Source organism: Myotis nattereri (genome assembly GCF_964212035.1).
Source record: "Myotis nattereri genome assembly, chromosome: 10".
Lineage (NCBI taxonomy): Eukaryota > Metazoa > Chordata > Mammalia > Chiroptera > Vespertilionidae > Myotis > Myotis nattereri.
The window spans coordinates 73,789,364-73,802,575 of NC_138085.1; the positions used below are offsets into that span (position 1 = coordinate 73,789,364).

The 13,212-nt window shown below is 44.7% G+C and overlaps 1 protein-coding gene across 2 annotated transcripts in view; it reads left to right on the plus strand.

Moving 5' to 3' along the window:
* Positions 1 to 621: 621 nt before the first annotated feature.
* DNAJC27 (DnaJ heat shock protein family (Hsp40) member C27) overlaps positions 622 to 13,212 on the plus strand; it is a 31,562-nt gene continuing 18,971 nt past the window's right edge. Inside the window, exons 1-3 of one of the 2 annotated variants that reach the window (XM_081101287.1) lie at positions 622 to 804; positions 7,856 to 7,938; positions 11,664 to 11,733. In XM_081101287.1, the coding sequence (XP_080957413.1) occupies positions 718 to 804; positions 7,856 to 7,938; positions 11,664 to 11,733 (240 nt within the window). In that variant the 5' untranslated portion in view covers positions 622 to 717. The remainder of the gene's footprint in view (positions 805 to 7,855; positions 7,939 to 11,663; positions 11,734 to 13,212) is intronic. The other variant, XM_081101286.1, reaches the window with a different exon arrangement.

A 13,212-nucleotide genomic window follows, 5' to 3' on the forward strand; every position in this document is an offset into this window, starting at 1 on the left:
TGCTTCCAAGGGGAGGATCTGCCCTAAAAGCCACTCAGGCCACAAACGTAGCAAATGCCTAAGTCCTAGAGCAGCGGTTCTCAACCTGTGGATCGCGACCCCTTTCACAGGGCTCACCTAAGACCATTGGAAAACATATATAATTACATATTGTTTTTGTGATTAATCACTGTGCTTTAATTATGTTCTATCTGTAACAATGAAAATACATCCTGCATATCAGATATTTACATGACGATTCATAACAGTAGCAAAATGACAGTTATGAAGTGGAAACGAAAATAATTTTATGGTTGGGGGGTCACCACAATATGAGGAACGGTATGAAAGGGCCGCGGCATTAGAAAGGTTGAGAACCACCGTCCTGGAGCCTCTGGGCGCAAAGCCGCCCCTGCAGCCGCCTGCCCGCCCCCCGGACCCCCTCGCTTGACCCGGGGATCAGGGAACCGCAACTTCATTTCCAGGCCTGGCGATGACGTCACGCCTCCCCTTTCTAGCATCGCGAGACTTTTCCCCACCCCGCCCCCCTCCCCGCCCCCCGTTCCCTGCGCTCCCAACCGCCTGCGCCCGCTGCTGTGCGGCGGCGGGGATGGCGAGCCGCGGAGCCCGGGCGGCGCCGGTGGCAGCGGGGCCGCCATTGGACGAGGAGGCCTGAGGGACGGGCCCGCGCGGGGAGCGAGGCGAGGCCGAGCGTGTGGCCCCGGGAGAGCGAGGGCGATGGACGCCAACGTGCCGAAGCGGAAGGAGCCTGGCAAGTCCCTGCGCATCAAAGTCATCTCCATGGGCAACGCCGAAGTGGGGAAAGTGAGTGCCGGGCTCGGGGGGCGGGACCTCGGCGCAGCGGAGCGACGTGCCGATTGGCTGGGAGGGCGGCCACTCAACAGCTGGGGCTCAGCCTCCTCCCCGCCTCCGAGCAGGCCGGGGTCTCCTCCGGGGGGGACGGGCGCCGGGAGGAAAGCTCGCCTGACCTTTCTGACCTCTGGGCGGCCCCTCCCCCTCCGACGGCGCTCGGCCCAAGAAGGTGTCTTCTGTGGCCCTTACCCCTTGAGGGTGTGTACCCCAAAGAGAGTCAGGAGCCCTGGACCCTCACGTCACTCCGTCTGCGCAGAGACCGTCTCTGCGCTCCAGGGGACCCCCCCCCCCCCCAGGACTTGGAGGTGGAGAGGGAAAGTTTAGCGACCCACGCAGAGCCGGGAAGCCGCAGGGAGTTTGCTGGGTGCGCATGAGGCCTGGGCGCTTGCAGAGGGCTCTCTGCAGACCTGGAGCCCAGAGTCGAGCCTTTCAGTCCTAAGAGGGCATCGCTGGTGCTGACATGTTTCACGGGGAGCTGCAGGGGTCTCCAGGAGCCTGTTGCCTCTTTTTTTTTTTTTTTTTTTTTTTTGCAGGTTTGTTTGGTTTTTGGTGGTGTCGCCACATCAGTTCTCTCAAGGAAGCCTTAGTTCCACTGCCTTTTTCTTTTCTCCGTCTCCTGGGTATCAGCCAAACGCCCTCCCATTGTTTGGGGCGGGGGGCGGGGGGGGGGGGGTAGGGGGAGATGGAGGGCGAGAGGCAACCCAGGTCTTTCCCCAAATGAGTCCTAAGACTGCCTCCTCTTCGCCCAAATTGTCTCTCCTTCTGGGTGAGTGGAAGCTGCTTAGTGAGAAGCTCTCAGAGCCGTCACATTAGTGACAGAGGCAGGATTAGAACCCAGGGCCTCACACGCCCACCGCAGAGCTCTCACCATGATGGCGCGCTGTCTGAATCAGCTGGGAGCAGGATGTCCCAGCTAAAAGAACTGTTCACGAGATGCTTAAGCCTGTGCCTTGCACATACCAGTAATGCTCATTCAGTGTTTTTCAGTGTCTTTCCTTTCTATTTAGCAGCATTTTACTATTTATGTATCTGTGTGTAAATGTAAGTACTAACATAGCATTCACTGAAAGTCAACATTTACTGAACATCAGCTATGTGCCAGGCATTGAAAAGAAAATAATAAAGTGCCTTTTGAAGGTTATGTACTAAATTGGCAAAGTGAGCATGCATCACTTTTGTAATTTTACTATGTCTAAATGGTGCAACATTAGAAATAGCCCAAAATTCCCAGTGTCACTACATTCATTTATTAGCCAGTGCAATTAGGTAAGAGAAAGAAAGAATACATGAAGTACTGGAAAGAAGGCAATATTATCATTATCCGCTAATGATATGATTGTTTATCTAGAAACCCAAAGAGAATTAACTGAAAAGCTATTAGAAACAGCTATTAGAAACAATAAGAAAATTCAATAAGGAAAAACTAATATACAAAAATTAATAGCTTTACTATATAAAATTATAAATGTTTGGAATATGTAACTGAAAACTATTTTAATTTACAATAAAAAAACAAAACAAAATTGAGAAGAACTAGGTAGGACCTGTATGAAGAAATATTTCATACTAGGGGCCCGGTGCACGAAATTCGTGCACTGGGTGTGGGCGGTGGTGGGGGAGGGGAGTGTCCCTCAGCCCAGCCTGCCCCCTCTCACATACTGGGAGCCCTCAGGCGTTGACCCCCATCACCCTCCGATCGCCTGATCGGCCCCTTGCCCAGGCCTGACGCCTCCTCCAGAGGTGTCAGGCTTGGACAGGGAACCCCCATCTCCCCCCGATCACTGGCTCTGGCCCCCGCCCAGGCCTGAGGCCTCTGGCCCAGGAATCATGCCTGGGCAGGGGACCCCCATCTCCCTCTGATCGCTTGCTCCACCCCCCGCCCAAGCCTGACGCCTCTGACCCAGGCTTCAGGCCTGGGCAAGGGGACCATCATATCCCCCCAATCCCCGGCTCCACCCCCCACCCAGGCCTGATGCCTCGGCCAGAGGAGTTGACCCTCATCACCCTCCGATCACCAATCACCGGATCGGCCCCTTGACCAGGCCTGAGGCCTCCGGCAGAGGTGTCAGGCCTGGGCAGGGCACCCCCAGCTCCCCGCGGTTGCAGGCTCCGCCCCTGCCCAGGCCTAACGCCTCTGGCCTAGGCGTCCGGCCCAGGCAGCGGGGACCTGCAGTGGCAGCGGGGGGCGCCGCGATCATGGGCTTCGCTTTAGGCCCAGGCAAGGGACCCCTAGCTCCCGGGACTGCCAGCTTCGACCGTGCCCAGCTCCCATCGCTGGCTCCACCCCTACTTCCTGCTATCACTGGCCAGGGCAGCAAAGGCTCCTGATTCTCCGATCATGGCTGGGGGGCAGGGCAAAGGCGGCCCTACTCTTAGCTCCCCCCTGGGTTTCCGATCACTGTCAGTGGCAGGGGGCTTCTTCCTGCTTTCCCTTTCGCCTCCCTGCATTGTGCCTACATATGCAAATTAGCCGCCATCTTGTTGGCAGTTAACTGTCAATCTTAGTTGGCAGTTAATTTGCATATAGCCCTGATTAGCCAATGAAAACAGTATCGCCGTACGCCAATTACCATTTTTCTCTTTTATTAGTGTAGATTCTGCAGAGGGACATAAAATTACCTAGCCAAATGAAAAGATATTTCTTCTTAATTAGGATCACTCAGTATTGTAGAAATGTTAATTCTTTAAATTAATACATAGATATCATTCAATTCCAATTGTATTTCCAGTAAGATTTTCCTTCAGAACATAATAAAAGGTACTAAAGTCCTTCTGAAAAATGAAACATGAAAATAACCAAGAAAATTGTGAAAAAAGAAATGAGAGGAGACTAACACTACTAGATATTAAAACACCTTTTAAAGTTACCAAGATTTCCTATTGATACTGGAAAGGAAATATAGAGACATTAGTGGAACAGAATGGAGTCCAGAAATAAACCCAAACAGATGAGGAAATTCAGTTTATAACAAATGTAATGAAATCATGGGAACATAGAGACCATTTAATAAGTACTATTGGAATAAGTACCTACTATTTGGGAGTAGATTCCTATTGCATTCCTTTCTCAAAAATAAATTTTAAGTGAATAAAGGATTTAAATGAACACATTTTCCCCCTTAATTATAAAAGTAGTACATACTCATTTTAAAGAATTTGGAAAATGTAGAAAGATAGACAAATAAATAACTATAAGTTAAACATAAGGAATGCTCTAGTAAATAATCCTTGAATCAAAAAGCAAATCAGAACAAATAACAAAATAACTATAAAGCAATAAAAAAATGAATAGACTCTATACCATAACCTTCAAAATTAAAGCTGTCATCAAAGGAAAATGCATTATTTTATTTCTACAGAAGAGAGATAAAAACTAAAGGAATTTAATGGTTGCTCAACTTTGTGAGTATACTAAAAACCATGGAAGTGTACACTTTAAAATGTGAATTTTATGGTATGGTATATCTCAATTTTAAAAAGCTAAAGGAATTTATTTATTGATACATTAGGAAAAGAACACAACATAAACCAAAAGAGAGAGGGAATTTTCTGGAATGACTAATAACAAAGTGCCTAAAATCTGTTTAAGAAAAAATAGAGAAAGCAAAAAATTACAAGATTTGTTTTGAAAAGGAGATAGTCACATACTGGAAGAGATTAAAATAATGATTAGAGAATACTACCTACAATTCTATGGGAACACATTTGAAAATGTAAAGGAAATGGGGGATTTCCTAGCAAAATATAAATTACCAAAATTGACTCAAAAAGAAGTAGAGAGTCCAACTGACCAGTTACTCCAGAAGAAATTAAAAAGAATTTAAGAGATTTGTCATTGCCCAGGTGGCGTGGCTCAGTGGTTGAACATTGACCTATGAACCACAAGGTCACAGTTTGACTCCCAGTCGGGGCACATGCTGGGTTTCGGGCTCAATCCCCAGTGTAGAGCATGCAGGAGGTAGCCGATCAATGATTTTCTCTCCTCATTGATGTTTCTGTCTCTATCTTCCTCTCCCTTCCTCTCTGAAACCAATAAAAATATATTTTAAAAATTGAAATCAATAACATAAAGAGATTTTCCATTTAAAAAGATATCAGGCTCATGAATAAGCCTTACTTAAGCTTTAAATAACACAATTTCAGTTTCTTTAGTTATTCCAAGGCAAAGAAAAATATGAATAGGACTCAAATTTATTATATGAGTCATGGAAACTTAAGTAGCAAAAATTGATATAGTATAAAAAATTATATACTGCCCTAACCGGTTTGGCTCAGTGGATAGAGCGTCGCCCTGCGGACTGAAGGGTCACAGGTTTGATTCCGGTCAAGGGCATGTACCTTGGTTGCAGGCATATCCCCAGTAGGGGGTGTGCAGGAGGCAGCTGGTCGATGTTTCTCTCTCATTGATGTTTCTAATTCTCTATCCCTCTCCCTTCCTCTCTGTAAAAAGATCAATAAAATATATATTTTTTAAAATTATATACCAATTTTACATAGACATAGAGATGCATAATTTTTAAATATCAACAGAATTCAACAATAAAAAAATAATTCACTGTTAGTAGGGGTTTATTATATGAATGCAAACATGGCTCAATATCAAGATGTCAACTCCATAATTTGTTATGTCAACTGATTACTGGAGAAAATATTTCCAGTACTGTAAAGATATTTGATGTAACTAGTCACGTCTAATGAACACTTTATGATAAAACAATATTTATTATCAATCACCAGAAAACATACCAAATGGTAAAATGTTAAGGCAACTTCCATTAAAGATAGGTACAAAAAGGATACTTACTATTTTCCTTTATTACTCAGCATTGTTTTTTAGAGATTCTAGAGATAAAATAAGAAAAAGGAGTTTCCGTGCCCGGAATCCGTGCTCCTATCTCCCTCTCCCTTCCTCTCTGAAATCAATAAAGATATATTAATTTTTTAAAAAGAGGACCCTCACTAGGGTTTTACTAATGCCTTACTAGGGTGCTGTTCTCAGAATGTCCACAAGAGGGCACTATTGCACTTAATTCCTTACTAGGGTGCTGTTCTCCGAAAGTCCACAAGAGGGCACTATTGCACCTAATTCCTTACTAGGGTGCTGTTCTCAGAATGTCCACGAGAGGGCACTCTTGCAATTCCTCTCTTACTAGGGTGAGTTTATTAAGTCCTTTTTATAGTAACTGTCCTATTTAATTTAGATTGAGGTTCATCAAGAAAGGACAAACTCCATTATTAGCACTTCAAGTAAATTATAAGTTTTATAAGTGCTAAGGATTATTATTAATATACAAGTCATTTTAAATTGGCTTTTCATTGGCACTGATCTAATTCTGCAGAAGATATAAAGAAGTAAAATACTGGTGCATGCCCTCACATAGTTTATGGTTTAGCTGAAGAGATAAAGTAAATATACACATGTGAAAAGGTAATTAACAATACAAGGGAGTGTATGACTAATGGCAGTGCATAGGTTTGTGTGTGTATGTGATAGTGTGTATGTAAAGTGCTAGGGGAGTTCAGATGCAGACAAGACCTCTTATAACCTGAGTGCTGAGTTTGAGCTGGACCTTTAAGGATAACTAAGATTTGAAAAGACAAGGGAAAGTTTATTCCAAGTAGAAGGAAGAGTAATGACAAAGGCCAGGAAGTCAGGTCCTGGGAGTTTTGCTGAAATGGAGAGTTTATATAGAAGGGTTTAGAGCAGCGGTTCTCAACCTGTGGGTCGCAACCCCTTTGGGGGTCGAACGACCCTTTCACAAGGGTTGCCTAAGACCATCGGAAAACACATAGATAATTACATATTGTTTTTGTGATTAATCACTATGCTTTTAATTGTGTTCAGTTTGTAAATGAAATTGGGGGTCACCCAACCATAAAATTATTTTCATGGCTACTTCATAACTGTAATTTTGCTACTGTTATGAATCATAATGTAAATATCTGACATGCAGGATGTATTTTCATTGTTTGCGACCCACAGGTTGAGAACCACTGGAGAAGACAGATTAGGGTCAGATTACAGAGGACCTTGAAAAACAGACAAAGGAATTTGGATTTTGAGGTCTTGGCAATGAGAAGCCACTGAAGATTTCTGAGCTGAAATAATGTTAGTGGTGTGCAGGGTTGGCTAAAGTTGGGAGGAAAAGGAGCCAGAAAAAGACGAATGAAGAAGTTCCTACGGTTGTCTAGTACACGATGACCTAAACCAGAGTGGGATCGATGGCTCTTGGAATGAAGAGAGAAGGAGATTTAGAAAGGCTCAGAATCAAACACAACTTTAACCTTTTGATCCTCTGTGATTCGGAAAATGGTAGCAATATCAACAGAAGTAGATTGTCAGCAGGATGTGCTATTTTACATATAAGATTAGTTTATTTTCAGACATGTTGAATTTGAGGTAACACCAGGACATGTGAGTAGAAACTAGGCTAGCAGATATTGGAGATGGGGATCTAGTCTTGGGAGGGAGTCCAGGCTAGCCTTAGGCATTTTGCTGTTATTGCTGAAAGTGGAGGAGGTCTTGCCTCGCTGGCTTGGCTCGGTGGTTGAGTGTCAACCTGTGAACCAGGAAGCCATAGTTCGATTCCTGGTCAGGGCACAGGCCCGGGTTGCGGGCTCAATCCCCACTGTGGGCTGTGCAGAAGGCAGCCAAGCAGTGATTTTCTGTCATCACTGATGTTTCTATTTCTCTCTTCCTCTCTGAAATTAAAATAAATAAATAAATAAAAAGAAAGGAGAAGATATCTTCAAAGAAAAGAGCACAAGGATTGAGAACTAAACTAAATGCATACCCATATTCGATATTAAGGGGAGAATTACAAAATAATTTTTCTTGAAAATCTTGACTTTTAGCATTTGTTTCAGTTATTTTATACTTTTGCCTTTAAAAAATGCTTTCTCATAGTGAGGAATGAAGACACCAACCATGTGAAGAAATGTGTTTATTTTGTATATGTTCATGGAAGCTATTTACTAAAAGCATGTATTTTCACCTTTTTAGAGCTGTATTATAAAGCGATACTGTGAGAAAAGATTTGTGTCGAAATACCTTGCAACAATTGGAATTGACTATGGAGTCACAAAGTGAGTATGTTGTAACTTACATAGAAATTCAGAACCTTTCTAAAACGCTGTCTGGAAATAGAGAGTCTGAGATAAATTGGGGAAGAATAGGAGTGAGACCTCACAGATGCGTGGAGCTCACACCAGTCAGCAGCAGCCGTCACGCACTCCTCACTGAGCGCGTCCTATTCGCAGGCCTCGCCATGGGCATAGGTCTGCCTGTGGAGCAGGTTGGCGTAGAGCAGAACTGGCAGGCGTCACTTTTCAGGAAACTTGTTTCTATAGAACAGAGGTCCTCAAACTTTTTAAACAGGGGCCAGTTCACTGTCCCTCAGACCGTTGGAGGGCCGGACTATAGTTTAAAAAAAAACTATGAACAAATTCCTATGCACACTGCACATATCTTATTTTGAAGTAAAAAAACAAAACGGGAACAAATGCAATATTTGTATTTGCATGTGGCCCGTGGGCCGTAGTTTGAGGACCCCTGCTGTAGAAGGAGGTCCTATTAGCAGATGTGTTTAGAGCATTTTGAAATATCCTCTCTGAGAAGTCTAAATATTATGTGGAACATTTTCTATCAGAGAACTTGATTGATTTGTAATCTTCAGAGCCTATTGGACTTGAGAGAAATGACCCAGGAAGAGTGAAATTGGGAATAATTGAGGGTTTATTTGGAGATGAATCGAGAGTGGATTGAGTTGGGGAGGAAGCATGACATTATAGGAAATTATACTGCCGAAGAGTAGAATTGAGGTAGACAGCACTCCCTGAAGGTGGAATCTCAGGCACTTGCTATTCTGGCCCCAATTTCCCTTCTACACCCCCTTCCCCCGTCTCTCTTATTACATTGCTTTACACCTTCGCTCTCCATCCACACTGAACTGCCATCATGCTGTCCTATCAGGTGCCAGCGTTCACTCTGCACCTGAAACGGCCCTTCCCCTCCTCTCTCCACCTGCCCGTCCCTGCCAGGTGTGAAATACTCCTGTGCCCATAGGCCTTCTGAACACCTGCTTCGTCAGTCAGGACTCGTTTTGGTTGCAAATGACAGAAATACTAAAATTCTCTGCTGTTTATGGTACTTACCCTAAATTACTTTGTGTTATTATTATGATTTGTATATGTTTAATGTCTCCCGCTAGATTGTAAGCCTGTGAATAAGGGGCAATTAGTGTAAATTATCTCCCAGTGCCTGGCTCAGTGCTTGTATGTAGGAGATGCTCAATAAATATTTATTGTTAGGTAAGATGGATATATCCGAATAGGAAGTTTGCAAGATTAGAATATTAACAACATTCAGAAAGGTAGATAAAGCGGGGGGGCGGGGGGGGCGGTATCTATAGTTCAGGGGACAGGATTTCACCAGTGATGTGTGGGGGAGGATCCTGTTGAAGGCAGTTTTATTTTGAATCATGTAAGTATCTATTTGATTCATCTAAGAAATGAGAATCGCCATATTACGCCACAGAATGTTGGTTTATTCAACAGACTCTTCTGTTTCTGGCTGAAATTTTTTTGGAGAAGGTGGTTATCCCTGGTGAGTCAGGAGGATATAATTGACAGAAACCCAACTCAGATCAACTCCAGCAACAAAAAATAAAAAGGATGTCAATTCACAGAATCCAATTACACAGATGTAGCTGGGCCTCAGAGATGACTGGAACCAAATATAGCCAAATCATTTCCCTCTCTCTCCTTCTCTCTCTACCTCTCTCTACCCCCCTCTCCCCCTTTCTCCTTCTCCCTCTCTCTTCTTCTCTCTCTTTATCTCTCTCCCTCTCTCCCCCTTTTGGCTTTCTCCACACAGCTGCCAGCAGCTCTCAGCCTCACCCTGTAAATTTTACTTCCAGCGAGAGAGCGAAACTAACATTCCAAGTGTAAAAATCCCAGGGAAGGTTTTGGTTGTCAGGTAGGACAGACGCCTTTCCCTAACTCAGGCAGCCGTGGAATCACTGAGAACATTGGCACTACCAGATACATGGGGAGAAGGGGTGGAGGGGCACTCCTTGGCCATTCTACCTGTCCTGTTTTCGATATGGTGAACCTCAAATTGCAGTATTCTGAAGAATTGCTTGTAGAGTTTGTCAACATGCAGATTCCTAGGCTGGGATTCTGATTCCCGGGTCTGCGTTCTCACAGCCCCCCCTCCCCCGTCAGGATGGCGGGTCTTCAGGCCGCAGCTAGGGCAGCACCCCCCTGAGGTGGCGAATTGCCATTTTCTTAAGGCAGTTTCTCTGGCTTCGAAAGGAAATTGACCTCCTTGGAGTGTCAGTGTGCGAGCACTGTGCTACTTCCTGGCGGTGTCCTTCAGTGCCACCCTTCTCACATGCTATCTCCTAAGGTGAACTTTTCTAGTTTAAATTACTGTGCCAGGCCTTTGTAGGTGCTCCCACACTCTTGTTTCGTTTTGTCTGCTGTTCGCACGTTCTCTTTTGTTAGATGGATTCTGATGTCCAGATGTGCTTCTTACGTTTGGTGAGACCTGGTAGAGAGCTCAGCAGAGGGAATCACGGCAAGATGATGAGTGGTGGTTAGTTGGACTTAAATGGACAAATACTAGAAAACAGCTGTAGGAAGGAGGGCTTCAGAACTGAACGTAGATGTTATCCTTTGGACAGAGAATAGTGATAAACACACCAGGAGACAGCGGGGAACAAGGGAGCAGGTGCCGATGTCCTGGTCCCCCCCCCCCCGCCCCCCCCCGAGGAAGTCGTACCAATGCTAAGACTGAAATGCTTAAAAAAGATGCTCTTTGGTTAATTTATTGTTATAATCTCTATTCTTTAACCTTAGTGGAACCTTTTGGGAAATAATATTTCTGTGGTGAGGACACATTTACATTGAAAGCTCAATTCCTCCCAGTTCAGTTTTTTGTCTTTTTGTTTTTTGTTAAATTCAATAAAAAGTAAAACTTATACTTTTTATTTCAAAATAGTATAAACCCATATTTATTAAAATGTCTATTAGTCTTATCTATGCATAGAAAGAGGTCTGTGGTGATTTTCATCTATGTTAGTGATGGTTTTTTCTGGGTGATATGATTTGGGTTTACTTTTAAGCTTTCACCTTTGTATTTGCCTTTGGTGTTCGAATTATTTATCACGTTTTATTCATTCATTTTCCAGTAGTGATTTTTCTTTTTTTAAAAAAAGACTTGAAGCAAAAATGCTATAATGTTAACAGTAGTTAATTCTAATTTTAATGGTTGTTATTTCCCTTTTTGTTCTGTTCTCTATTTTCAAATTTCTGAGAGAAAATTGACTATTGCTATTGCTCAAATGCAGCTAACAAGAAAATTAAACAGATATTGTTAATAATATAATTTGTTACAGTTCTGCATCGTAACCGAGTATAACCAGTAGTAATTAAGATGTCTTACTAAGGGAAACAAAATATTTTGTTCTCCTTCATCTCGCTCTACTTGTCAGTTTCCCTTAGTCCCACAGCACGAGCCGCCCTTGGTGAGTGAAGGGGGCGGACGGGCGGAGGTGAGTGAGGGCAGTTGGAGGTGAGTGCCAGGCGGGCTCAGGGTGTTAGGAGCAGGAGGCAGGCTGCCTGCCCAGGTGCGGCTCCTGTTGCAGAGATGATGCGGGATCGGAAGAGGCACGGAGAAGCTCTTTGAAGGTTCATACACACACGCCTTTAAAACGTGTAAGTGACAGATATTTCTAAGTGACAAATAATATTAATGTGAATGCAGAAACCATGACCTTTGGGATTTTTTTTTCATGTGAACATTCCAGGGTACAAGTCAGAGACAGAGAGATCAAAGTGAACATCTTTGATATGGCTGGACACCCCTTCTTCTACGAGGTAAGAAAGCCTTTTTGAGAAAACCTGTATCCAGTATTGTCAGTGGTTTAGCCAAAGATCCTGAATTACCTGAAACAACCCATATTCGAATCATGTGTAAAAATAAGTGTGTGTAGCTGTGTAAGACATTTTCACTGTGGAAGGACTGCTCTTTTCACTGCATGCCTGAGCCCAGAACGTGAGTGCGTTCCTGGCAGGGTGCGAGTGATCAGGTCCGCTCAGCCACACCGGCCCGGCCTGGGTTGGCATTCCTTCCAGCCCTTGGAAAGTCCTCTGGTCTCGATTCCTGATGAGAAATCTGCTGTCATTTGAGATGTTTTTTCCCCAGAGGGGAGGTCTCACTTTTCTCGGCTGCTCTCCTGATTTTCCCCTGGTCTTTAGTTTTAGGGGTTGGATTGTGGTGAGTTGGCCTGGAGGCCTTTGCTTTTTCTGTTTGGGGTGTCCTCAGCTTCTTGAATCTGTAGGTGTATGTCTCTTGCCACATCTGAGGCGTTTTAGCCATTATTTCTTTGAGAGTTTTCAGTCCCCCCCTATTTCTCCTCTCGGGACTCTCGTCTTGTCGTCCCACGGTCCCTGAGGCGCTGTTCTGTTTGTTTGCTTGTTTCTTTCTCTCTCTATTGTGCCCAATGTTATTGTCTGCCTTCTAGTTCTCTGAGTCTTTTCACTGTCCCCTCCGTTTGTTGTGGAGCTCAATTTCTAAGCTTTTTCATTTTGGTTATTGTGTTTCTCAGTCATTTATTTTTCTGAAGTCTCTACTCAGCCTTTGCCTGAGTGGGTGGGGTGGAGAGGCAGAATTTTTTGAGGTGTCTGGCGGGAGTGAGTGGTTATTGTCTAGTGTCTTTGTCTTGTGAGGCTTCCCCTTTCCTGGTCTTCTGTCTAAAGGGAGCAGGCTCTGGGGGTGTCTGTCTGTCTCCACCCTGTGGCGTTTCCAGGTGGACCCCAGCTCCCTGTCTTGCATGTGTGAGGCAAAGAGAGCCCAGGGAACTCACCGTTGTCCGTTCCCCAGCTCCCAGGCTTGTCTGCCTTCTCTCCACCTTCCCGAGACTTGTTCTGTCTGTTTCCTATGTGCTGCCCCGGCGTCTTCCTTGTACTCACAGGAAGAACAGGGAAAAGCGCATCTGTCCCTCCTGGAGGGAGGAAGGGAGGCTCATGCCCTTGGTGGTGCTTTGCCTTCATCACTCGTTTCCTCGTCGTAAAAGCCCTGGGCAGTGAGGAGTGTCCCGTTTTGCAGATGAGGAAACTGAGACCCCGAGAGGCTCAGAGGGAGCGTGAACCAGGTGTGCCCGGCTCCAGAGCCGAGGTCCCGTCCTCTGTGGCTCAGTGTGCAGTCTGAGGCTGCTGCTCAGCTCCAGGCGCAGAGACCTGCCCGCCCCCCGGGAAAGCCGGCTGCGGGATGGGTGTCTAATGGCTGTACCTGTTGCTAATATCTGTGTCATTTTTGCCTGAAGTTCTTCTTAATTGTTCACTCAGCTTCCATGT